Source organism: Ranitomeya variabilis, chromosome 7, assembly GCF_051348905.1.
Source record: "Ranitomeya variabilis isolate aRanVar5 chromosome 7, aRanVar5.hap1, whole genome shotgun sequence".
Taxonomy (NCBI): Eukaryota; Metazoa; Chordata; class Amphibia; order Anura; family Dendrobatidae; genus Ranitomeya; species Ranitomeya variabilis.
Genome location: NC_135238.1, coordinates 21,767,402 through 21,794,783, shown reverse-complemented (window position 1 = coordinate 21,794,783; position 27,382 = coordinate 21,767,402). Strand labels below are relative to the sequence as shown.

Here is a 27,382-nt window from a genome sequence, read left to right as displayed (position 1 = left end):
TTTATCTGATAAATCGGCATATTTTGATGTTACATTGTATCAATGAGAAATAAATAACATTTGAAATATAACCCAAGTGTTGTAAATTTCCATTATGCCTCATCATAGCAGGAAATTCAGCGGTTTGCTATCTGCAATACCGCTCTTCTCCACTGGGAGGTGCAAATTATTTTTCTACAGACTTCTATGCAACAGCGCCCCCAGTGGTAATCAGCTCAAATCTCACTTGGATTAAAAAAAAAACCAAAACAACTTTTTTTAGCCCAGTACTACTATAATAAGATCCTTTAAACCTGAATTGATAAACTCACAGTATGAAAAAAAACTAAAAATAAAATACCACTTATATACAACGCCATATAGTTTTTCGGACTAATGTTCTATTTGGATTATTTCTTTACTATATCTTTATGGCATAGACATAAAGTTGAATGATAAATTGCTTTCTGCCAGCAGTCACCACTAGGGGGAGCACACTGCATACTGTCTTATCATGGAGCCCAATGTAAAAACTGTATACAAGTGGCTCCATCTGGTGGCTGACAAAAACGGTGCAGGTATTCTAGTTCCCAGTAATATACTGGCAGTCTGAGGTCACTTGATATTGCAAAATGAAAGACCAGAATAGATAAAATGTCTGTATTAAATATTCAAAACAATGGTAGGAGGGGTCAGGCAGAAGTTTTAGCCCCTAAAAAAAAATTAAGAATTGAACCAATGAAACTGGAGCATGAAGCGTTTTTTGGTGACTGGTCCACAATCCATCCAAGATGGTGGCAATGACCCCAGCAGGTCCGGGGGGAACAGTTTCGTTAACCCCATACATGACTGTAGTCTCTGATGAATGATCCTGGCTTCACACCTTGCCATTTTCTTGCAAAGGAAGAGCAAGACTGGGCCCAGGGCCGGGCGCGCCACTCTTCTCCCCTGGCAGATCGGACAGTCTCATGTGCTGCCACATGAAGTCCACGAACATGGAAGCCTGCAGCAACCTCCCCATCCTCTGCATGTGGCGCTCTGGAAGAAAACAGGGCAGCGTGATGAGAGCGTGCAGGAGGCATTCCCTGCACCGTGTCTGTGGCCGCCGTCCTCACCTGTGTAGGGTATGAGCGCCTCCACGCTGCCCCTGATGCCGCTGTACTGAAGCAGGTCCTCGGGGGTCTCGTGCCGCAGCAGGACGCTCAGCACGCATTGGGCTTCGTGACAGTTGCGGGAGTTGGTGTTCCAGACGCTGCAGTATCTCAGGATGGACTCTGATGGGCAGACAGGGTCGTTATGGTATGGTACAGCTAGAAACAGCGCCACCCCTGTCTTCAGGTTAAGTGTGGTATTGCAGCTTGGCCCCAATCACTTTAATAGAAGTGACACAACCTATGGACAGGTGTGGTGCTGATCGGGGAAGACAGCAGATGCTTTTCTAATGCAGGACAACACTTTTCAGGGCTTAGAGACAAATATAATTAGGTAATTTAGAGTTAATAAAGGGGGAAGGGTGGTGGGGGTTGTCTGTTCTCTTGGCCAAAATGAAGAGGGGTTATAACTAGTGCTTCTCACTGCGGAGGGCCTGTAATACACAGACAACCCACTGATTTAAATAGTCACCATGTAATACTTCATTTATCCTGCAGGAGTGCTGCAGGGAAACAGAGCACTTAGTGGCCGATCTCTGCTGATCTCTGGGGGTTTTAGCACAGAGATATTTTATGATCAGTCGATTATAACAGGACTCTTCCAACTAGTAGGATAAAGCAGAGGACGCCTTTAATAAAGATGTGCATTTCTTTTAAAAGGCGTTATCTAAAAAAGGATACTGATGTGTTCTCAAAAGCACGATGTCCCAGTGATTTGTGGCCAATGTACGGGGAACACATGGCTATGAGACCCCAAAACCAGGCGGGTCCCTCAGACATGAAATTCACCGCAATCATCCCAATTACCTTTTTGGTCTTGTCGCAGCCTCAGAATATTTTTCTCCAGGTCGTCCTTCCCTTGTGGTTCTTGCAAGATGGCTGGAGGCAGAACATAGGATGGAAGATAAATCAGGGCAAACATATTAGTACAGCTTAGCACAAACGTAACCTATGCTGCAGCTTCTTAAAGGGCCAGCAAACCTAAAATCAGCAGTGTATTAATTAAGGAGAAGAGGCACATCAACTGTATCTATGAATGTAAATGTATCTGTAGGTAAAGCGCAATGAGAAGGCACAGTGGCCACCGACAGTATAGGGAAACTAGCACAGCTCCAGCAATAAATCCTTACTCAAACGGGTGGCTAAAGGCAAAATTGTGCAAGCAAATCCAGTGCTGAATCAGAACGATGTTCATTCATTTTCTGATGTGTGTGTGTGTGTGTGTGTGTGTGTGTGTGTGTGTGTGTGTGTGTGTGTGTGTGTGTGTGTGTGTGTGTGTGTGTGTGTGTGTGTGTGTGTGTGGTCCAGAAATCTGACCCTGCTGATCATAAAAGTGATGGCATATCCTATAATAAAGAAAAACTCCTTTAAAGGGGACTTGTCACTTGCCATCAATATGCTTTTTATTTACCTGGTGTAAATGCTGATTGTCTCCTGAATCTGGCGATGTTTTTGTTTTTTTCCTGCGCCTCTGCGTTCCTGAGATATCGCCCCCTCTTTCCTGTATGTAATTCTAATCTTGTAGTTCAGTTGGGTGTGGCTCTGATGGCAAAGACCACACCCACTCAGCTACAAAGACCACGCCCACTCAGCTACAAAGACCACACCCACTCAGCTACAAAGACCACACCCACTCAGCTACAAAGACCACGCCCTCTCAGCTACAAAGACTGGATTTGTATACAGGGATGAAGGGCCATATCTCAGGAATGGAGAAGAGCAGAAACAAAAGAAAAACATCGCCGGATTCAGGAGAACTGCAGCATTTACCCCAAGTAAAATATAGATATATTTATTGCAAGTGACAGGTCCCCTTTAAGGGTTTTTTCAAAAGTATATATTGATGGCCTATCCTCCGAACAGCATGTGGATGCGTGATTGGTGAGAGTCTGATCCCACGGAAATTCAATTACTCACCTCACTGACAAACACGTCATCCTTTACCTACTCTTAAGTTAGGTTTTAAGTTTTAATTCGGGTTTTAGCGCCATTGCATTTAAGCACCAATGTACTCTCAAACACTCAAAGGGTTAAAAATTGGCACTTGGCTACCCACCTTTTATGACCCTGAGAACAGTATGGGGCTGGTCTAAGGAGATTGCTAGGCCCAAAGCCTTGAGGAACCTCTTCTCATGTAGAAGATTCGACAGTTCCTGTTGTCTAAGAAGAAAAAAAAGAAAATAAAAGGTAATTAGGATGATGGCCAATAGGAGAGCCGTATATAATAAGCCGGACTATTATAAGACTCACTGCAAGATCTCATTCTCCTGCTTTGCCTGCTCCTCTGCCAACTCTACCTCCGTGACGTCCTGCACACAAACCAAAACAGGGTGACCACCCGAGAGCTCAGTCCGCCATAGGCAAAGAAACGCACTTTAAATGGGCGGAATATGGTAATTTATTATACGTCCTCTTAAAGGGTGTTCCGACAGCACAGCAGGAAGGAGCTTACTAAGTCACATGATGTGATATGTCAGGTGTGGAGACGTCTGCTCACCTTCCACAGGACAATGCTGGAATCTGCTGATCCAGTCACCACGGCGCTGTCCAGTCGGTTCCTATGAAGCCCCCAGACTTTATCCTCGTGACCGTCCAGTGTCTTTACGCACTCGTTGGTTTTAATGGTCCAAAGTTTCAGCAGACCATCGGAGCCACTGAACAATGAAGGGTTAAAGGGTTATTCAACATCTTTATAAATGGGGTACGGTCGGATACAGCTCGTAAAAACAAGCACTTTTGTAATTTATTGCTTGTTAAAATTTTCTGCCGTTCTTGAAATATTAACACTTTTCTTTTGTTTACATCTTGTTGCCGTGGAGAACGACCACCACTGCTAGACAACAGAACATGCGCAGTGCTGATCAGCTCTTTTCTATTAAGCTTCTAAGCACCGTTTTGAAACTGGCTGGGAAAAGCGGGACCTCCTAATCATGGTCAGCTTGAGCACAGTGCTTACAAGTTAGACAGCAGTGGTGGTCGGTCTCCTAGGTAACAAACTGTAAACAAAAAAGAAAAAGTGTTAATATCTTAAGAATGGCTTCAAATTCTAATCTGCGGTAAATTGCAAAAGTGCTCATTCTAACAAATAGAAGCTGATAATATCCACATCTGAAAATGGAAATAATCCCTTTAAAATGGAAGCATACGGTGAAGGAGGACGACGAGCAGAGGCGGCTCAGCGATTACCTGGTCATCAGCTGGGTGCCACGACTCACGAATACCACCTTCAGTACAGAGGCGTCATGACCCTCAAAGGTCTGCGGGAGGGGAAATGAAAGGGAGGGTAACATACAGTATAATGGAAATGTATTGTACTCATGCTGGGAGTTGTAGTACTCTGTATAGAGGAGGACATCACCTTTAAGCAGCTGAAGTCATGTAGACCCCAAACTTTGACGGTCCCATCTGCAGATGAAGTTCCTACAACTTGGTCCACAGGTGAGAACTGCACGCACCACACGCCTCGCTTGTGTCCCCTGAAGACGCCCATAAGAGAGAGGTCGGCCGACGACCAGAGCTTGGCGGTTCTATCCTGAGACCCAGAGACGACCAGCTTGTCGTTAGGAGAAACCGCAACGCTGTTAATGTCCTGGAGAAGGAAAAGGGGCTTATATGTCATTTATACAACATATATGTGCAGCTGGTATAACCTGGGTATATCCTGTATATAATTATATATGTACAGCCGGTATAACCTGGGTATTTCCTGTATATAATTATATATGTACAACCGGTATAACCTGGGTATCTCCTGTATATAATTATACATGTACAGCTGGTATAACCTGGGTATCTCCTGTATATAATTATACATGTACAGCTGGTATAACCTGGATATCTCCTGTATATATTTATATATGTACAGCCGGTATAACCTGGGCATCGCCTGTATATAATTATATATGTACAGCCAGTATAACCTGGGCATCTCCTGTATTTAATTATATATGTACAGCCGGTATAACCTGGGCATCTCTGTATATAATTATATATGTACAGCCAGTATAACCTGGGCATCGCCTGTATATAATTATATATGTACAGCCGGTATAACCTGGGCATCTCTGTATATAATTATATATGTACAGCCGGTATAACCTGGGCATCGCTTGTATATAATTATATATGTACAGCCAGTATAACCTGGGCATCTCCTGTATATAATGATATATGTACAGCTGGTATAACCTGGGCATCTCTGTATATAATTATATATGTACAGCTGGTATAACCTTGGCATCTCCTTTATATAATTCTATATGTACAGCTGGAATAACCTGGGCATCTCCTTTATATAATTATATATGTACAGCTGGTATAACCTGGACATCTCCTGTATATAATTATATATGTACAGCTGGTATAACCCGGGTATCTCCTGTATATAATTATATATATATACAGCTGGTATAACCTGGGCATCTCCTGTATATATTTATATATGTACAGCCGGTATAACCCGGGCATCATCTCAGCCCTCTCTCACCTTCTCATGCCCCTTCTCGGTCACGCTGGCATACAGACTCTCCAGTTCGGGGGTCTGGCCTTTGGACTCGGTCAGGGTCTCGGGAAGCGTCCAGCGCTTTAGTGTGAAATCTTGGCTTCCGCTGACAATAAAGGAATTTTTCAATCTAAAGGAAAGAGAGACAGAAGCTGAAGGCGGCAGCGGTCGGCCATGATGCCACGTCTGGAGGGAGCGGCAACACTGCTGTTCGCACCGAGATCAGCGGCGCCTGCAGTTTGTTAGCCGCTCATCCATCCTTCCTACCTGGAGCAGGCGATCGCCCCCACACCATTGGTGTGACCTCCGCCCATGGCAACACAATGCACCCGTCCGCTGGCTTTATTCATCCTCCAGATCCTGACTGTGCGATCCTATAAGAAAGCGCAAATTGAGCAAAGCACATGGAGGTCATGTGCTGAGCGGCTCATATTTTAACACATTTTTTTGCATTGTACCTTGGCAGAGCTGGCAAACATGAGGCCTTTCTTAAACACATCAAGCGCAAGAACAGTCTCTAAAAAATAAATAATAATAAATAATAATGAAAAAATAAATACAATTGAGAAAAATGCTGCCACCTTGTGGCTCACATTGGTATTACTCTTGGGCTACTAAACGCTATGATAACTTAAAGAGAAAAAAATTAAGCAACTTTGGAAACAATCTTGATTAAAAATCTACAGTTTTGTGCTCACAGCTTCTCTGCAAAATTTATGTTCCTCCAAAGTTCCTTCCTGAGTAGGTTTACAAGATTTCACATAAGGAGGGGAGTGACGTAACTTCAGGATCGGATGGGGGGGGGGGCGAAGAAATCATCTTTGCAGTTAACTTTCGTTAAAATCTTTGGATCGTTTGACATTTTTATGACTTTTTTTCTCCACAATTCAAAAAGAGTTAACTGAGGATCTCTCGGTGAGCTCATTCATGTGACCACTGCAGCAATCACTAGCCGCAGCAGTGACTCACATGCCATAGCGGCCAGTGATTGCTGACAGCGGTCACATGTCCTCTGTACTCCTCACGTGCGATTGGCTGCAGCAGTCACATGCACATTCAGACAGAATTAAAAAAAATAAAAAATCTGCAGAGGATGTGGAAGAAAATCTGCAGCAGAATTTTGGGGCGGTTTTTGTATTGTGAAGCGTCTGCAGACATTTGCACAACGTACCCGAGTGGCCGTACAGGATCTGGCAGTTGGAGGTTTCCAGCTCAAAGACTTTTATTTGGGGGCTGTTTGTAGCCACGACGATATGGGAGTCAGAGGGACCCAAGAATTTCACGTCCAGAACCTCGTCGTTATATCCTGCAAACTGCGGGTGAGAATGTTAGGAGGCGGCGAAGATCACGGGAGCTCGGGACGAAACCGACGAGACACACCTGCTTCTTCAGCTGCAGATTGTGCAGGTCGTACATGATAATGCTGTGCTCCGCGGTCACCGTTACCACCTCCTGCTGGTTAGGCAGAAGCAGGCAGTGCGTCAGGCTGTGCTCATCCCCCTCCACTTCCGAGGATTTCTTACTGCTGTGAGGCGATGGCTGAGTGTATAAACACCTGGACGTGGCGGCGTCCCACACCTGCAGTATACCTGGCGAATACAGATGGAGCCCAGGATCAGTAATGTGTACACAGTGACTGCACCAGCAGAATAGTGAGTGCAGCTCTGGGGTATAATACAGGAGGTAACTCAGGATCAGTAATGTAATGTATGTACACAGTGACTGCATCAGCAGAATAGTGAGTGCAGCTCTGGGGTATAATACAGGATGTAACTCAGGATCAGTAATGTATGTACACAGTGACTGCACCAGCAGAATAGTGAGTGCAGCTCTGCAGTATAACACAGGATGTAACTCCGGATCAGTAATGTAATGTATGTACACAGTGACTGCACCAGCAGAATAGTGAGTGCAGCTCTGGGGTATAATACAGGATGTAACTCAGGATCAGTAATGTAATGTATGTACACAGTGACTGCACCAGCAGAATAGTGAGTGCAGCTCTGGGTTATAATACAGGATGTAACTCAGGAGCAGTAATGTAATGTATGTACACAGTGACTGCACCAGCAGAATACTGAGTGCAGCTCTGGGGTATAATACAGGATGTAACTCAGGATCAGTAATGTAATGTATGTACACAGTGACTGCACCAGCAGAATAGTGAGTGCAGCTCTGGGGTATAATACAGGATGTAACTCAGGATCAGTAATGTAATGTATGTACACAGTGACTGCACCAGCAGAATAGTGAGTGCAGCTCTGGGGTATAATACAGGAGGTAACTCAGGATCAGTAATGTAATGTATGTACACAGTGACTGCACCAGCAGAATAGTGAGTGCAGCTCTGGAGTATAATACAGGATGTAACTCAGGATCAGTAATGTAATGTATGTACACAGTGACTGCACCAGCAGAATAGTGAGTGCAGCTCTGGGGTATAATACAGGATGTAACTCAGGATCAGTAATGTAATGTATGTACACAGTGACTGCACCAGCAGAATAGTGAGTGCAGCTCTGGGGTATAATACAGAATGTAACTCAGGATCAGTAATGTATGTACACAGTGACTGCACCAGCAGAATAGTGAGTGCAGCTCTGCAGTATAACACAGGATGTAACTCCGGATCAGTAATGTAATGTATGTACACAGTGACTGCACCAGCAGAATAGTGAGTGCAGCTCTGGGGTATAATACAGAATGTAACTCAGGATCAGTAATGTAATGTATGTACACAGTGACTGCACCAGCAGAATAGTGAGTGCAGCTCTGCAGTATAACACAGGATGTAACTCCGGATCAGTCATGTAATGTATGTACACAGTGACTGCACCAGCAGAATAGCGAGTGCAGCTCTGGGGTATAATACAGGATGTAACTCCGGATCAGTCATGTAATGTATGTACACAGTGACTGCACCAGCAGAATAGCGAGTGCAGCTCTGGGGTATAATACAGGATGTATCTCAGGATCAGTCATGTAATGTATGTACACAGTGTCTGCACCAGCAGAATAGCGAGTGCAGCTCTGGGGTATAATACAGGATGTAACTCAGGATCAGTAATGTAATGTATGTACACAGTGACTGCACCAGCAGAATAGTGAGTGCAGCTCTGGGGTATAATACAGGATGTAACTCAGGATCAGTCATGTAATGTATGTACACAGTGACTGCACCAGCAGAATAGTGAGTGCAGCTCTGGGGTATAATACAGGATAAAGCTCAGGATCAGTAATGTAATGTATGTACACAGTGACTGCACCAGCAGAATAGTGGGTGCAGCTCTGGGGTATAATACAGGATGTAACTCAGGATCAGTAATGTATGTGAATAGCCAGTGCGACTTTTTCAAGATATGTTTTAGGTTCAGAATGAGCTATGTTAATACAATAACTAGAGTTGGGCGAATTTGTTCGGGTCACTGCTAATTGGGCAAGCTATAGTGCTTACTGAATAAGCTGCAGAGGTAATCTGGATACATGGAGGGCGCCGGGTGATCAGCTGATTGGCACTGCAGATGCATGGAGAGCCCAGCACACAGGCTATGTATCCAGGCTCCCTCTGCAGATTATTCTGTAAACACTATAGTTGCCCAATTAGCAGTGACCCGAACAAATTCGCTCAACTCTACCAATAACCCCCACTGCCCAGCTGTGTCTCTGACGCATACACTCCCTGTAATTCCACCTTCTGTCTTACCTTTACTGCCAGCTGTAATGAAGAGAAGAGACTCCGTGTCCTGATCTCTGCCGATCAGACTGGGGGTGTTGGGGAGGAGCAGGACTTCCTCCACACTCTGTTGAGAAAGAAAAAATAAAATTGTTTCTCGTGTATCTAATGTCCACAATAATCACAGAGCGAGCGATCACCGACCTCGTACACTGGAACCGTCCTCTTGGGGGTCTTCGTCACCAGGTCCCACACGGTGCAGATTTTATCACGACCTGAACTGCAGACAAGAAGCGATCACAATAACTGATCATCACTGGGGTGTACAAACTTCTAGGAAAGGATTAACATTGTGCAATTAGGGCCTTACCTGATCATGGTGTCCCCATCAGGGGAGAAGCACAAGGAGGTGACAGCGCTATAATGATTCTCCAATAGACATAGACACTTGCTGGACTTCAGATCCCAGATACGGATCTTATAATCCATGGAGGAGGAGAGGAGCTGCAGCCGGGACATGTCAGGATGAAACTGCACCAGACTAAAAAGAAAGAAGTGCATGAGAGACTGCAATACCAGACCGAGCCAGTGAGTGGTGCTGTTTCCGGAGAAGCGCAGTTGCGCCTTTCTTATCTCCTACAACCCCTTTAAATACTGTATTACCTAAAATACTAAACAGACAGTTTGCGAGTGCGATAGATGCTAAAGCCAATGCTGACGGGAGTGTTACCCCTAAACTTGGCATATAAGACTTACTGGACCACGCCGGAGGAGCCCTTCAGGTTGTGGGTGCAGTACTGCTTCAGGACATCCCAGATCTTGATTGTGCTGTCACAGCCACCTACAGGTAGAGAAGGGTAATACAGTTATATGTAGCTGCACAGTGTCAGCAGATCTCCGACTCAGCAGCCAGAAATATGTAGTGATCGTAACAAGCACAAAAGTACAAGAAAACAATAGATATTCTAATCAGGATTCTGCAATATGGAAGCTGCACTCTTATTTTACAACTGACATTGGTAGAATTAAGCTACATATTAGAGAATCAATCCGTAGCACCCTGGCACAGAGTCCAGGTCAGTACTTTGTGGCCACCAGCCCTGTGATCCGCCTCCCCAGCTCCTTTTTCTGATGAGCAGGCCTGCACTCATGCTGCACTGCCGGGGAGGCTGATCACAGGGCTCCGGACCAGCAGCCATGACTGCCTACCTGGCAATCTGGACCAGGGTGATGCAGATGGCAGATAAAAAGAAATGATGATGGGTATCAATGAGTCCATCTTATTCAAAGTGTTGTTATCTTTTTAAGGTTTACTTTACAGCAGGAAATAATAAACCGGAGAGGACTCATTGACTTCTATGGGAAAGTGTTGGGGGCATTCTCTTTGACCTCAGCAAGGAGGGGGCGGAAGAGGTGAACTACGACAATCCACCATTGTGAATGGTGGAACCTGTGTAATATATCACTTTTGAGCAGTCTCACTATCATCAAAGGTAGACAACATACACTTATAAATACTGTGCATATGTATGTTACCTGCCTGTGACGATAATGCGACTGCTGAAAAGCGATATACTACACAGAATCCACCACTGACATCACTTTTCAGCAGTCTCATCATCACAGGCAGGTATAATACATGTGTGTGTGTAAAAGTATGTTGCTTGCCTGTGATGATAATGTGACTGCTGAAAAGTGATCTCTACAGAACAGAAAGTGTCAGTCTACTGAGAATCAGAGTAAAAGCTGCAAGATTTCAGGATAAGTTTAATAAAGCCAGAGACATGGAAAATAAAACTAAAAGATAAAATAACATTCTAAATTTTTTTTTAAACAAATTATTTAGATTTCTATTATGGTTTTAATATAATGGTAGATACGATCAGAGAAGAAACGCGGGAGTGTTACCGGTAGCCAGCAATGTAGAGGTAGAGTCGAAGGCCATGCTGGAGACTGGTGCGGTGTGGATGGCCTTCCAGGTCCGAGTGCATTCGCCTGTCTGCCACTGCCATTGTTTTAGTAACAAAGCGCGGCTGCTCGTCACCAGGATCTACAGGGAAAACAGAACTTAAAGGGTAGGTTCACCTTTGCAACCAATTTTAATTAATTGCTCCGATACAGTCAAAATAAAATCAAATAGTACAGATAATCCTGATTAATAATCTGCTAAAGTTTTGGGTCTACATCGCCTATACAGAATCTGTCACCATGGTAACAGACTACAAACAAACCCTGTGTAGTCTGACCCCAAGTATATCTGTATGTGCTTGGCTTCTTGGCAACTCCTGAATGTAGAAACAAAGGAGCAGATATTACTGCAGAATCAGACTACACTGAACTTGTTTGTAGTCTGTAGATATGGAAACACACAGGTTTGCACAGGAGCTCTATATACAAAACGGCAGGATTTTTAAATTTATGTTTACCAATACTAATAGCAAAAGGTCTTATTTTTTCTGTTGAGAGGAGGCCACTTGATGTTATATACTTACCTCATCGTCTGGGCTGAGTATAAAACTCATGATATCGTCCTGATCATCCTAGGATACACAAAGATGAAGTAGAGTTAAGTGAAATGGCGCTCTATATAGGATGGTATCAGACAGGTGACGCTTCAGTCTCACCTCCTGACACTGACTGGGGGGGTCACATGCTCCTGTTATTGCCCCTAAGGCCCCAGCATTGCCCCCAGGATCCCCGTTACCTCCTATGGGGCAACGTTTTAGGACGGCAGGTCCCCTACCTGTTCTATAGTTCGGGTGATGGCCCCGGTCGCAATCTCCAGGACATTCAGCTTATTTCCGCATATACATAACAGATGGGTCCCATCCTTACTGATCTGTCAGAAAAAAAGAAGAAGAAATCATCATCATCATCATCATCAGCTCCTGGCGGCCTCTGACATCATGGACGTCGCTCTGGAAACATCTGCTGAATACCTGAACTTTGCCTCTTTTATAGAACGGCTCAATCCTCTTCTCCACGGCGTAACTGGAAAGTATAGAGAATGAGTTACAGCGTGTCCACCAGCCAGCGCTCTGGTCTGTAGGCCAAAATACATCTAGGGGTCTGGCCTGGGAAGGAGGGGGCTAAACTAGCAGGAAAAAAATAACTACCCCGCTACACACGTTAACCGCTCCTGATGACACCCTGCTCACACCGCTGCAGGGCCCCTTACCAGAGAGGACTGGCGCAGTCACGCACCCGCCCAGTGTGACCAGCACGAGCCCAGGAGGAGCCACTGAATGGAAACACGAGGGTCTCCAGTCACTGACAGCAAGCAGGGGTCTGGAGGGAGGATTTATAGAAGATTTACACACAGTCAGCCCCTTTAATGTTAAAGATCAATATTACATAGAACTGTGATGTGGTGGTGGAGCTGGGACTTGTAGTACCACTACTACTATACGCAGGATTTGGCAGAATACAGGAAACAAACCACCCCGCCTTACTTGGTCTTAAACTGCACAGCAGGAGCCGCCATGTCCCCTTTCTACCCGGTCCTTCTCCTGCTGATCAGCACCATATAGCAGAAACACACGCGGACAGCAACATCACATGCGTTCCGTACAGAGGAGCACACTTCCGGCGCTATCATTCTACGTCATCAGCGGGGCAGGAAGTACCACGGGCGCCATCTTGCTGCACCCAAAGCTGTGCATAGTTTTATGGCGCAGAGTAAAGTTCTATAAAGTGATTATTTTATAGGGTGTGGTGGTTGTAAAGGTCCAGCAAGGCATGTTTGTACACTTTTGTTTTACTTTTCAACGTCAAATAAGTCAATGTTTTCCCATATGATGGCCGGCCTTATATTTATAGGATAGGGCTAGACCCTGTGATATAATGCATTGCCCTTATATCTCCACCTTGGCTGCTGTACTGAATAATCAATTTCTTCATCATCAAGTCTTATTAGTGATACCCAACCTCCAGCTGTTGCAAAACTACTACTCCAAGCATATCATGGCAGCCTGTAGTTCTTAGGGCATGCTGGGAGTTGTAGTTTATCAATAACTGAAAGAACACTACTAATAGGCAGCTTGGAACACGATGTGTCTCTTCGTCCAGCGAGTCGGCTTTTGTTTGTGGCTTATGACTTCTCAACCTAAAAGGTCCAGGGTTCTTTAAAGTTATTTTAAAAAGTAACAGCAAACTGCAAAGGTCTCGCCTTATTTCATGTGGTTTTGTGTAACCTCCGGGACCCTTAGATCCTGAGCATTAAAGGGTCATTGCCATCTCCATAATTGTCCCGTTGTTAGATAGCCCTTGTAAACACAAGTCATTTTGCAATTTACTACTTTTTAAAAATAGTCTACTGTTCTTGAGATATTAACACTTTTGTTTATAGCTTGTTGCCTAGGAGATCGACCACCGCTGCTAGGCAGCAGAACATGCTCAGCGCTTAAAACGGGTGGGGAATCTTTTATCTACCAAGGGTCATTTAGATATTTATACTTTGGAGGTCATACAAATTGCGTGCTAACCCTGCCAAAAGTGCGTCCTGACCCTGGCACTGATGTCCGAACGTAATCTTTCATTGCACGTGCCGCAGCGTCCAGAAGTGAACACTGTGTGTGCCTGCTCGCAGAGCAAGAAAAAAATGAATGGGCCCACAGCCATCAAAATACAGCTGCCAGCCCATGCACTGCGGTTATCGAGCACCTGCCCAGGGAACGGATAAAAGGCCAGTGAGGGCCTGACGTTCCTCACCCCTGGCTTACAAACCGATTTCTGTTGAGCTTGTGATCACTGTTTTGAAGCTGCGGAGGATCTCTGGAACTCACTATTACCTCCTAAAGCTGACCAACATTATCTCCCTGTTTACAAACTAAACAGTCAAAGTGGTGGTCGGTCTCCTAGGCAACCAGCTGCAAACAACAGAAAAAAATGTTAATATCTCAAGAGTGGCTGCATATTTTAAGACGCCATAAATTGCAAAAATGCTTGTAATTACAAGAACTATCTGACGATATGTATTTATGAAAAACGGAAAACAGCAAAAAAAAAAAAAAAAGGTCTGGCTTTTATAACCGGGCAGATGGGCCTTGAGAGTTGCGGAGCAGAGCTACCGCTTCAATATCTGGCTGGTCAAACAGGTCACAAACTCACAGAACGTAAAGTAATGGCACATCCTAGCGATATGGTATCACCTATGGCTCAGGCTGTCTGACAATGGAGCCGCCACTTCTCCTACTCTCTAATTTATTATTATAAAATACACATATTTGCTCTTGCTGCGTTAAAGTCCAATCCATCAAAATAGGAAAATTAATATGTGGTAAGAAGAGAACACCGGCACCATTAATAAACTCATGTATCATAATTGGACATCCGCGCACACCTTTGTGACTTGCTTGGGATTTTCTGGTGATAACCTCATAAGATAAGGATAAAATATCCAAACAAAAAATTGGTGGCCCTCACAATCCCATAAAAATTCTTCTTTAATTTCAATGAACCTTAAAACATGGATTCAGGATAATGCAGGTACAAAGATGGACGACAACCGTTTTGCGTGCAATGGAGCTTCAACAGACTCAGTGAGGCGTTATTGCACTCGAAACGGCTGTCGTCCGCCTCTTAACCTGCATTATCCTGAATCCATGTTTTAAGGTTCATTGAAAAAAAGAAGATTTTTTATGGGATTGTGAGCGCTGTCAATTATTTGGATATATGGCGTACTGAGAAAAAAAAAAACACGCTAGAATTACAATTTTATGGATACCCCAATAGTGCAATAAAAGGCAATCAAAACATGGTATCTACCCAAAAATGTATCAGTAAAAACGTCAGCTTAAAATGGTAGCTGGGGGCCTATAGCGGACCCAAAGTTACCTTGACTGTCCCAATATTTTTAGAAGCAGTCCCAATAAATTTGGGTATGTCCTGGTCTGAAACTGTACAGAATTTGTTCGATTCATGAACAATAGTTATTCCCACCTTCTTTTGGCCCATCACCATTTTACCAAGGCAAATATGAAGGCCTTGGTAGGAGACAGACAGCCCTATACCTTATAGTTTTAAAAAAATAAAATATATATATATATATATATATATATATATATATATATATACAAAAAAATAATAATGCATAAAGCAAATATAAAACTGTATTTATTAAGAAAATGGTTCATTAATATAAATGTTCAAAATTCCGGCATTTATCACAATTTTCCTCTCATTGTAAAAAGATTTGTATGATTTAAATAAAGTTTATTGCAGTTCTGCCATTTTCAAATCTATGAATCTCTCCGCTGCCCATAGCAACCAATCACAGCAGAGCTTTCATTTTGTATTCTGCTTTTCAGAAATGAAAACTGCGCTGTGATTGGTAACTGCAAGAGGACAACAACTATACTGACCCAGTCCGTGCCGCTGAGGGGCTTTTTACAAGCTTTTATTTTTGAGCTGTGGCAAAATGAACACATAAAAGTACATTAGATAATGGCAGAACTATTCATTACACAGCATATACGTTATATTAACAGAAAGTTAAAAAAAACCTGGGGAGTTCCAAGACAAAAGTCCATTATCAGATTAAATAAATGATATATAATTATATTCCGCCCCTGCATCAGTTACAGGGGTATTCGCATCTCAACAATCCTATCCCAATATGGAGTAAGTGGAATAATAATAATAGCAATAACTTCAATTAGAAATGTAGTATAGTTGTTCTGATTAGCTGTGTCACCCCATGTGCAGGGCATTGTGGTAGCTTAGATATCCATGGTTACTACCACTGATAACTAAGGCCGGAGTCATACTTACCGTATGAAAAATCGGTCCGATTTTGACGGCCGAAAATCGCACAAATGTTCCCGAACAGTGATCCGTATGGCATCTGTATGCAATGCGATTTTAACATGAGCTTTTACATACAGCAGTTCTCTCTATGTAAAATCACATTGTATACGGATGTCATACGGATGTCACTCTGATGGTCCGTGTGCTGTGCGAGTTTTTCTCGCACCCATAGACTTTCATTGGCGAGTCTCGGCCGAGATACGCTGACAATCGCAGCCTGCAGTGATTTCACTCAGATCCTGAATAAAACGGATGATGGGAGCTGTCCCATAGATTAACATTGGGCCGAGTGCTATGCGATGTTTTATCGCATAGCACTCGTCCGTATTACGGTCTAGTGTGACTCCGGCCTAATTGTCGCTACATGGGTGGTCGTAATCATGGATACCTTAGCTACTGCAATGCCCTGCACATGGGGAAAGAGACATAACTAATCAGAAGAACTATACTACATCTCTAATTTGAGGTATTTGCTGATATTATTATTACACCCATTACATATTGGGATAGGATCTTGGAGATGGAAATATCTCTTAAGGCTGTTTTAACATGTTGCTGCCAGGTTAGCAAAATGTGCATTTTCTTAATGGTGATTTTCCAATATCATGGCATAAAAAAGCTTTAATTGCGATGCAATCGCCGCAAGAAACGCAATGCACGAGCGCAGTCTTTGTTTCTTTATCTAGGGCCATGGAGGGGGTCCTATTACTTAAGCTATGTTCACACAGCTATTTTTGTAGGCATAAAAAGCCAATTATTTCAAGCGAAATCATTTTTTTTTACCCAAAGTGGTATTGAAATTATTTTTTTTCTCGCATACTGACAGCAAAATCTGTACCAGATTCCATGTGGGATCTTCCTCAAATAAGTGACGTAACTTTTTATTTTTATTTTTTTTATAGTTTTTCCCCATGGACTATTTTGCAAAATCTCATTGGGAATAAAAAACACCATTCTTATGAGCAGCAGCTTGAATTTTCCAATGAAATTAATAGGAAGAGTAAGGCCGGCGTCACACATGCGTGTTTTACGTACGTAAGAGCGCAGAAACTACGTACGTAAAACTCGCATTACATACGGCACAATTATTCTCAATGGGGCTGCTCCTATTAGCCGTATATTACGGTTCAGTATTATACGGCTTTCTACGGTCGTACAAAATCACAGCATGCTGCGTTTGTCAGCGTATTGTGCAAAAAAAAAATCACCAATGAAAGTCTATGGGGGCGAGAAAAATACGGATTCCACACGGACCTGCAGTGTGACTTACGAGAAATACGCAGCGGTGTTAGTGAAAAGTCAGTAATTCAATTGCCGGCTTTTCATTTCTCCTGCACAAACCCGACATGATATGAGACATGATTACATACAGTAAACCATCTCATATCCCCCTTTTTTTTGCATATTCCACACTACTAATGTTAGTAGTGTGTATGTGCAAAATTTCAGCGCTGTAGCTGCTGAAATAAAGGGTTAAATGGCGGAAAAAATTGGCCATATATATATATACTGTATATATGTTTTCCCGAACATTTGAGCACATAAATCCATTAGATGTCGGTTTTGCAAGCCTGCGCGAAAATCTCGCAGTACGGATGCCATACGGATTACATACGGAGGATGCCATGCGCAAAATACGCTGACACACCCTGCCTACGGATCAATATTTTGGGAACATTTCTCCGTATTACGGCCGTAGTACGGACGTATAATACGTGGCGTATTGTCTTACGCCAAGTGTGACGTCGGCCTAATATTGCATTTATGCAGTTTAGGAGGAGAATTCTGGAACAGATTTACAGTAAAAATCCTGCTTATACAAAACTGCATGTACAAATCTTCTTCAAAATCAACTTCAAATGCTGCACTATTCCGATTACTTCAATGGAAATCAACTTTGCTTTTCATAAGGAGAGTTTGAGCTTTTTTTGTAATAAGGTCTTGAAAAACGTCGTCCTCTCGGAATCTAACAAGTCAAAAGGCTGCAAAACAGTGTGGAAAACGGTAGATTCTTTTGAAGACAGAAAAAAAAATCTGATTAGTTTTTCAAGAGGAATCCACTTCAGGAAACTTTTTTTGGAGGTTTTTTTCTTCCTGGAGGCATTTTGAATTTTATTTTTTCTCCACACTGCGTTTGCAGCTTCCTGACTATGTCAAGTTCGGAGAGGATTCTATGAAAATGTGTAACTTTTATTTCTCCACAGGGCATTTTTCAAAACCTTGATAAAAAAAAAATAAAAAAATGTATTTTTCACTGAAATGAGCAGGGAGATTATCCAAAGCGTATGAAATAAATAAAAAAAATAAAAATCAAACAGTATTTTGGATTAGATCCCCTTATAAATCCTAGCCAAGTGCTTTAACAACCTCTTCAAAGCTATTTCAAGAGAACCTCCCTGCAAAAAAACCAAAACCTTTTCTTGAAAACCTTGTCAGATTTTTTTTTTTGTCTCCCAAGAACCTTAGTGTGAACTTGGCCTTGTACCGCACTGTTGCTACAGCAAGGGTCCCCATAACCCCAGGGACAGCGATAGGGAGTGGTACAGTTGGGGTCTCAGTATGCATGCCACAGCTACTATAGTCATATGGGAGCATTGACGGACAAGTAGCTGCTGTTCAATCGGAGGATCCCAGTGGTTGGACCCCAGAAATCTAAGATTTTATAATGTCCTGTGTGATAATGGAATTATGGGGGAAGGAATGTAATGAACCCAAACAATAGAAAATAGAGGGTCCCTATATCAAGCACAGCTATGCAGTGGGCAGACCCAGTATATGAATTCTGTCCAGAGCGCTCCTTTGCGGAGCTGTCGGCACGATAGAACATGGCAGTGCTTGTGATCCGGTTACTCCGCTTCCTCGGTGCCTTCCAGGACTTCACTAAGCAGCTGGATCTGTCGGCTCATCTGCGAGGAGAGACTCTCCATCCTCCGCGCCTTCTGGCGCAGCTTGTGCAGCTGTTTGTTGTAGGTCTCTTTGAGTTCCATGTAGCAGTTGTGCTGGTCTCGGTTTGCGGGGGTCAGCAGCGCTCCGCACCCCATGTGACACATCTCGCTCCAATACTCGCAGCTTTGGCTGTGGTCACCTATGTCTTTCCTCATCACCTGGGCAGGACATCCGTCATTAGTGCAGACCACCAGTCCGAAAGCGCACGACTCTGCGTGTTCCTCGCTCCTCAGCAGAGGGAAGAGGGCTGGGCAGCCATTCTGCTCATTAGGACACTGATAATCAAGACAGATGCATTATGTCATAGACCTTAAAGTGGATTTATCACTGGGTACAAAACATGTATTTTATTATGTAAATGCCGCTGTTCCACTGAATCCAGCAGTGTGTTTATTGTCTTCCTGCACCTCTCCATTCCTGAGATAAAACTCTTTCTTCCCTCTATAAATCTAGGCTTTCAGCCAACTGGGCGTGGCCCTTAGAAAGACAACAACAGGGAAGAGTTAGGGTGCGTGTCCACGTTCAGGATGGCCGGCGGTATCGGCGCTAAGCCCCGCCCCCTTTCTGGGACGCGATGATGCCGGATGTGTTAACTGTACACATCCGGGATCATCGCAGCCTCGCATAGCGCCCTGTGATATTACTTGCGGCGACGCAGCGTTGCCGCACGTGACACGGACATGCTGCGATCTGAAAAGACGCACAGCATGTCCGGAGTCGCAGGGCCGACGCGTGCGGGTTTCCAAAAAATCCCCTCCACTATGCTGGAACATCTGGACGCAGCGTGTTTGACGCTGCAGCTCTGCGCAGCGTCAAACAAGCAGCGTTTACTGACCGTGGACACTCATCCTTAGGATCATACAGGGAAGAAGCCGCTACATCGCAACAGAGAGGTGCATGAACAAAAGAAAAACACCGGATTCAGAAAGGCAGCATTTACACGAAATGAAAAAAAAAATGCCATATTTGTGGTATGTGACAGATCTACTTTAAGGGTTTAAAGGGGTTGCACAAAATGAAAGAACAAAACATGGCCGCTTTCCTTCTGTCAAAGACCGCTCTGCACCTGTTTGCAGTCTCTGAAAGCTCACTGCAATGGAGCCGCAAAACCAGACAATCCGTGGAAGGGGTGACGCGGTTTGTGGAAGAAAGCAGACGTGCTTTGTGTTTCATTTCACCGCCATTTTGAAGAACTTCTCTGCATTTATCACCCACTCCTGGTTTTGGCTCCAAAACCTGATGAAAAATCCTGAGAAAATCCTGACGTGTGCACATACCCTAAAGGCCATTTCAGACATTTTGTGCCAGATTCAGTATTGCATTTACCATCTTTCTCATTAGATCATGAAGAAGCCTATGGCCGCCTGATCTCCTTTACCTTGACTTGCAGACTGTTGATTTTCTTCTTCAGCTTATGCATCTGTACATAGGGTTTACCCCTCACTTCAGTTCTACAGCATGGGCAGGTCTGCTGTCTGGGAAAAGCAAGTGCAAACAAACAACGGAAATTACCCCAATTTACGGTCTGAGAACCATTAAACTGCTTTTTATGGAGCCGATTTTCAAATTTCCATCATAGGAAGTTAATTAAACTGGTATTTTTCACCTATTTAAACCTGTAGTAATATCCTATCATGTTTAGGGTAGAATACACGGTAATTAAAATTGGGTTTCGAAAAATAAACAACATCTTTAAGATGCCAAATTATTATTTTTTTTTAATAGTGTGTGAAATAAGTATTGAACATGTCAACAATTTTTTAAGTAAATCTATTTTGAAAGGTGCTATTGACATGAATTTCTCACCGGATGTTGGCATCAACCTATCAAATCCACACAGGCAAATTATCCATAGATGTCCATAAATGGAGTTATGGGTAAGAATGAGAAATGAGAGGGGGAAAAGTATTGAACACATGAAGAAAGATGCAGAAAGTCCTGGAAAGTCTTGACACCAAATTATAAGTAATTAGAAAACAAATTATAAGTAATTAGAAAACAATCTTGGTACTTAGTGAAAAATATCAGCCGGTTCAACAGATGGCCTATAAAAGATGTCTCATTACAAAGGTGCCATACAAGAAACATTTCACGATGGGTAAAACCAGTGAGTTGTCTCAAGACCTTTGCAACCTTATTGTTGCAAAACATACTTACGTGCTTTGTTACAGAAGACTTTCTAAACTACTAAAGGTTCCAGTGAGCACTGATGTGGCCATAGTCCAGAAGTGGAAAGATCATCATTCCACCATAAACCGGCCACGATCAGGTGCTCCCCGCAAGATTTCAGACAGGAGTGAAAAGAATTATCAGAACAGTTGTCCAAGAGCAAAGGACCATCTGTGGAGAGCCACAGAAACTTGAAGTCAGCAGGTACACTTGCTTCTAAGAAAAATATATGTAATGTGTGCAACCTCCATGGCCTGCATGCACGCTCACCACACCTCCATGGACTGTATGCACACTCTCCAAGCAAGACTCCATTGCTGAACAAAAATCACATTCAAGCGCGTTCACAGTTCGCGCAACAACATTTAGACAAGCCTGTGAAATACTGAGAGAATATAGTCTGGTCCGACGAGACCAAAATTTAACTCTTCGAGTGCTATAATACCCATCATGTTTTGAGGCCAAAAGGCACTGCATATCACCCCAATAACACCATACCAACAGGGAAGTTTGGAGGTGGGATGAATGGACAAATGTACCGAGACCTTCTTGTTAAAAATCTACTGCCATCTACCACCAGGATGATGAAAATTAAACGAGGGTGGACACTTCCACATGACAATGGTCCCAAACACACAGCCAACGAAACTCAACTGGTTTCAGAGAAAGAAGATAAAGCTGCTAGAATGGCCGAGCCGATCACCGGACCTGAATCCTAGAGAAAATGTGTGGACGGAACTAAAGATCAGAGATCATAGGAGCCCACGGGACCTTCAGGATGTGAAAAGTGTTTGTGTGGAAGAATGGGCCAAAATTAGTGATGAGCAAATGTGCTCGGATAAGGTGAGCATGCTCGAAACATTTGAGTCCCTGTGCCTGCATGTATCTTGGTTGTTCGGCAGCTGTTACGCAATCCCTGCATGTGTTGAGGCTGTCAAACAGCCGCAGGCCCTCGAACATACTATTCGAGCAAGTGTGGATAACACCTTATCAGCATGTTCGTCGATCACTAGCCAAAATCACAGCAGAGCAATGCCAGCGACTAGTTTATCAATTACACAATTTATGGACATCCATGGTTTGATTTCTTTGCCTGTAGATTGAATGGGCTGTTACTGATGTATGGTGAGAATTTCATGTCAATAACACCTTTAGAAATAGATTTACTTAGAAAAGTGGTAATGTTTTATATTCTTATTTTACCTGCTGTATAAGTAGCCAATAGCCAGTGGTCACAGGAGGTGCTGCAGACACACTGCAGTGTATGGATGCAATTTTGGGAAAATGCACACTTTTCCTTGTCATGGTCCCTCACCCAGACACCTGATGATGGAGCTTACATTTTTATTAACCCTCTGCAGCCTTGATCTTACAGATCACATAACACACCCTTATTTGCTATATTTTCCCAGATTTTCTCACCTTTTTAGCCATTGTAAAATGCATTTTCTGCAGAAGATGTGCCCGCAGGAGATCATGACGGGGCACCTGAGCACACCATGGCAGATGGAGCACAGCAGGTCGTCATCTGGATTTTCTGTAAATATATCTAGATCATATCCACCTCCCTGAAAACATGGAAGCACCAGAGGCATCAGGTCATTAATACAAGGTCAGCGGGGCGAGGAAGCCATGGACCACATCACAGCCACCCTGCATCCTGGTTCACGGGGACCTTACAGCTATGATCATGCCGTGGGTTGCCCCCGTAAAAGCCCAAGTACCCACTGGAGGCCTTAAATGTCCCCGGCACACGTCACTCCAGTACATACCATTGTAGTATATATGTACGCTCCACTGCCCCAGGGAATCTGTCACATTACACTTACCACGGCCGGTCCCAGCGCAGCCATCCACCACTCGGCTCTTTCTAGATCCAGGTCATTCATCACCCTGATCATGTGCGGCCGGCTGACCCCATCACATTCACCATACGTCCACGTCAGCATTTATTCTGGACACGGCCCACTATTGGCTCTGCAGATCAATGGGAAACTAGATTCCTAGCTGTGTATTGTCATCAGCCCGAAAAATACTGCACAATGCAGGACAGGAGGCTACGTGCGGAAAATGTCAGGAGTCATAAAATGAGGCAAAGAGTTCTGTAGATAAAGTACAACTTTATTGAAAATTAAACAATTAAGCAACACGACAAGCAGCAAAACCTACCGTAAAAATTGAAACATATGCTAAGGACCTGCAAAAGGGAGGAATGGCAACTATATTTTAGGTCCTTTCAAGCACGAGAAGGCAGATATCGGACTCTGGGCATAGTGGGAAATAAGCCACGACCTTTCCAGCTCTATTACATTAGTTCCCCTTGTGATCCTTAAGAGCCCAGTATGTTCTCTCCGGCACCGCTCACTGACACGACCCATTATGTGGGCAGCGGCCTGTATGACGTCCATGTACCACCTGCCAGCCATTACCCTACCTGGCAGGCACCGGTCACAACAGCTAGTGTGGCACTGAGCGGTGACAAAAACCCTTTAAGCCCCAGGATACTGCGATTTTGGCCAGGACAGGTTTGCCGCTGTGCCATTAACGTGGACAACTTTAACTCCTAGCTTTTGGGACTTAGGAGCCAAATTATAGTATTCGGTCACTACACTAAAGCAAGATTTATACAGAATTTTGGAGGGGACCGGTTTGCCATTTTGCAGATTTTCTGAACCGGTGATCAAGATCTCACAATTTGGTCCTGGTCAGTCGCTCAGATGCTTTTTTGTTTGTCATTTGTCTCGCTCCCATCACACTTAAGATAGGACTGGTCCCTTACTGCCCTAACATTGAAATTGCAACACAAAGTAGTAAAAGTTGTGGAATGATCGAAATCACAGACAAGTTAATGATCTGGAAATGGTGAGAAACTGAAAAAACATCAGGATTTATTCAGCGTGAAGTTTGAGCGCCACGTGCAGAAATCTCAGCACTGAGGTTATTAATGGTCGTCTTAGGAAGGTTTTGCCACGCTGAAAGTACTTGGGCAAATCATCAAGATCCTCTGCTGGCAGCTCTATGTTATCAGCGATGAAGCCGCGTAGGCAGCTCACTGTAGCACGAGCAACATGAGGCCCGACGTGGAGTTTAAAGCCAGCTCCAGGGAAAAATGGCCGCACCCCTGGTTCTACCACTGAGAGGTTAGTGCACCTGGAATGTAGACTAAGCGGTTCCAGCTACTGTACATTATTCCAGCCCACAGCATAATCCCTGGAGTGGGACCTCAGTTATTTTCATAGCATTGCCCACAAAGAGGGACACTAACTACTGCTAGTAAACCTACATATTAAGGCTACTGAGCCAATAAGGACTGATCACAGAGCGAGCATATAAAAAAAAACTAAAAAAAAAACTAAAGATTGTTAATAAACTAGTGACAGAAACAGAGCAATAGCAAACACTATTTTTCAGACTATAAGATGCACCACAAGGTTATCAGGAGAAAAAAAAAAACTGAACGGGGCATATGGGGGGTCATCGACTTAGGCCATGTTCACACATTGCATTTTTTTCTGCAAATTTTCAGCTGTGTTTCACAGTACCAGCAAAGTCTGAGATTTCAGAAGTCTGATGTATACACCTTTTTTCCCCCCTGACTGTTTTGTCAAAGAGCAGCATTTTTGCAAAATGCAGCATGTCACCATTCAGGTTTTGCTGTGTTTATGGTGTCAAAACCTGATGAAGTAGAATGCGATTATTTTATGCATTAACTTTATCGGCATGCACAAGAGGCAAACGTACCCCGAACAAAAAAATGCAGCAATAGAAACACAGCAAAACTGGCTTTTTGTAAGCTTAAATTTTGCATAAAAATGCTGCAAAAACACAATGTGTGAACATAGCCTTACACTCAGAATTTAGCTTACCTGGAAGAAGGGGTGTTCTGCAGTGCAGAGATATTAATTTGAGCATTTCCCCAGTGTCCACAGCACTGAAACCATGGAAGTGCGGGAGGCTCCAGGCCTTCACAAGATTTTGGCAGAGCCCCTGCACACCCCCATTTGCCAGCCTGGGACTTGCAGCACGCCGCCCCCAAACACCCCCTCTTCTCAGCCCAGTGCTTGCAGAATCACCAGACTCCTGCCACCGCGCCTCCTTGTAAACTACTTTTCTGACTATAAGACGCCCCCTAATCTTTTTTGGGGTGTGCGAACAATGCTACTTCCTCAATTTCCATAACCCTACAACTTGTCCTTCTTGGTACTGCAATGTCAATGCTCTGGCATCTCTACAGTCAAAGGTTTTGGCACAGACTGTTGTGGAGAACCAAACCAATGTGATGAACTTATGTATTTTTTGTTATTTAGAGCACAGATAAGTCTGCTGCCTCACTGCTGCTGCTCATACAGGACCCTGGGCCTTACGGTAACTAATCAGTAGCAGGTAATGAAAACCACATAATTTACCGCCATTTATATACAGCAGTAAGTCCTAAAGCTCCTGTTATTCAGCCTTAGTTACAGGTGTATGCTTATGAACAGCCCCCCCAACAATAGGATGGCCCCAGCCACTACTGAAAACTCTCCGTGTTCCATTCCCCCAATGCTTTGCTCCGCTGTGCAGCGTGTGGACTAAGACTCGGCACAGCAGGTACAAGCTAGTGACTGTGCCTGCTGCACCGAGACCCGGACGCTCCGCTGAATGCTGGCGCATGAAGCCAACTGTTCCACCACTGAATTAGTCTGAGGACTGAGGCCTCATGGCCCAGGTCTGTTTTATGGTATATTGAAATACAATTAAACCTTTATTGACAAATTCATCAAGTTTCATCAAAGACTGAATATTTACAGCGTTGCCCCTGATTTTTTAGGACTTCTGCGATTCGCTCGGGCATGCTGGATATCAGTTTCTGGGCCAAGCCCTGAGTGACTGCAGCCCATTCTTCCCTAATCAGTGTTTGGAGCTTATCATGACTTAGGTCTTTTTGTTCGGCCACCTGCTTTTTGAGGATTGACCACAGGTTCTCAATGGGATTAAGATCTGGAGAGTTTCCTGGCCATGAATCCAGAATTGCAATGTTTTGCTCACTGAGCCACTTAGTCACCAGTTTTGCCTTGTGACATGGTACACCATCATGCTGGAAGATGTATTGGTCCTCACCAAATTGTTCCTGGATGGTCGGGAGAAGCTGCTCTTTGAGGAGTGTTAGATACGATTCTTTATTCATGGCTCGGCGCCGAGGCAAGATGGTAAGCGAGCCCACTCCCTTGGATGAAAAACAACCCCACACATGAATGGTCTCAGAATGATTTACTGTTGGCATGAAACCGGCCTCAGGGAAGCCCTCACCACTTCTCTGAAGCGTCATTCTTCCAGATACCCCCAACAGTCTAAAAGACGCTTCATCAGAGAAAATCACTTTCCCCCAGTCCTCTGCAGTCCAATCCCTGTACTTCCTGCAGAATGTCAGCCTGTCAGTCATGTGTTTCGTGGAGAGAAGTGGCTTCTTTGCTGTCCTTTTCGTCGCTAACCCAGCCTCTAAAAGCCTTCTCCTCACGGTGCGAGCAGAAGCACTGACCCCTGCCTGCTGCCATTCCACAGCAAGCTCTGCGCTGGTGTTACACTGATCCTCTTGCCGGATCTTCTTCAGGAGACTGTCCTGGGACTCGCTAGACTTTCTTGGGCGCCCTGAAGCCTTTTTCACAGCAATCGAACCACGCTCTTTGAAGTTCTTGATGATTCGATAAATGGTTGATTTAGGGGCCATCGTACAAGCGGCCATGTCATTCATTGAAAATCCCTTTTGATGCAAAGCAATAATGTCTTCACGCATTTCCTTAGAGGTAACCATGGCTGACAAATGACAATCTAAAGCTTCAGCTCCAGATTACAGCAACCAGTCTGGTCTTAGAAATTAATCAGCATGAAAGCAATCTCAAGGGCCTTGTCCTAGTTAACACTTCCTCCAGAGTTAACAAGACCACCACTGGAATGTTAGCAGGTCTTTTTGTATATCCCACCCCTGAGACTCCATTTTCAACAGATGATCCGTGTTATTAACTTTATCCATGATGTTCGCACCTCTGACAGGTGATCGCTGCACATTCTTCTAGCTCCGCATCGGAAAGTCCGACCCAAATGAGGACTAAAATAAAGAAAACAAAAGGTTTAGTCAGGTGCAGTCATACATGACACTCCATGTATACACAGCCAGAC

The 27,382-nt window shown here is 43.9% G+C and overlaps 2 protein-coding genes across 2 annotated transcripts; both read right to left on the bottom strand.

Annotated features, from left to right (window-relative positions):
- Positions 1–389: 389 nt before the first annotated feature.
- On the bottom strand, positions 390–12,979 carry TBL3 (transducin beta like 3). Its single transcript, XM_077274432.1, has 22 exons — positions 12,757–12,979; positions 12,244–12,295; positions 12,048–12,143; positions 11,797–11,844; positions 11,213–11,354; positions 10,061–10,145; positions 9,675–9,845; positions 9,509–9,584; positions 9,335–9,431; positions 7,012–7,220; positions 6,803–6,944; positions 6,090–6,148; positions 5,899–6,005; positions 5,617–5,761; positions 4,489–4,719; positions 4,317–4,387; positions 3,628–3,784; positions 3,381–3,439; positions 3,187–3,290; positions 1,938–2,009; positions 1,095–1,253; positions 390–1,017 (listed from the first exon to the last, which is right to left on the bottom strand). The coding sequence occupies exons 1-22, from the start codon at positions 12,786–12,788 to the stop codon at positions 857–859; spliced, it is 2,475 nt and encodes an 824-aa protein (XP_077130547.1). The 5' UTR covers positions 12,789–12,979; the 3' UTR covers positions 390–856.
- Positions 12,980–18,821: 5,842 nt separating this feature from the next.
- On the bottom strand, positions 18,822–22,938 carry RNF151 (ring finger protein 151). Its single transcript, XM_077274433.1, has 3 exons — positions 22,649–22,938; positions 20,436–20,532; positions 18,822–19,332 (listed from the first exon to the last, which is right to left on the bottom strand). Exons 1-3 carry the CDS (start codon positions 22,819–22,821, stop codon positions 18,958–18,960), a joined length of 645 nt encoding a protein of 214 aa, XP_077130548.1. The 5' UTR covers positions 22,822–22,938; the 3' UTR covers positions 18,822–18,957.
- Between the last annotated feature and the right edge of the window lie 4,444 nt (positions 22,939–27,382).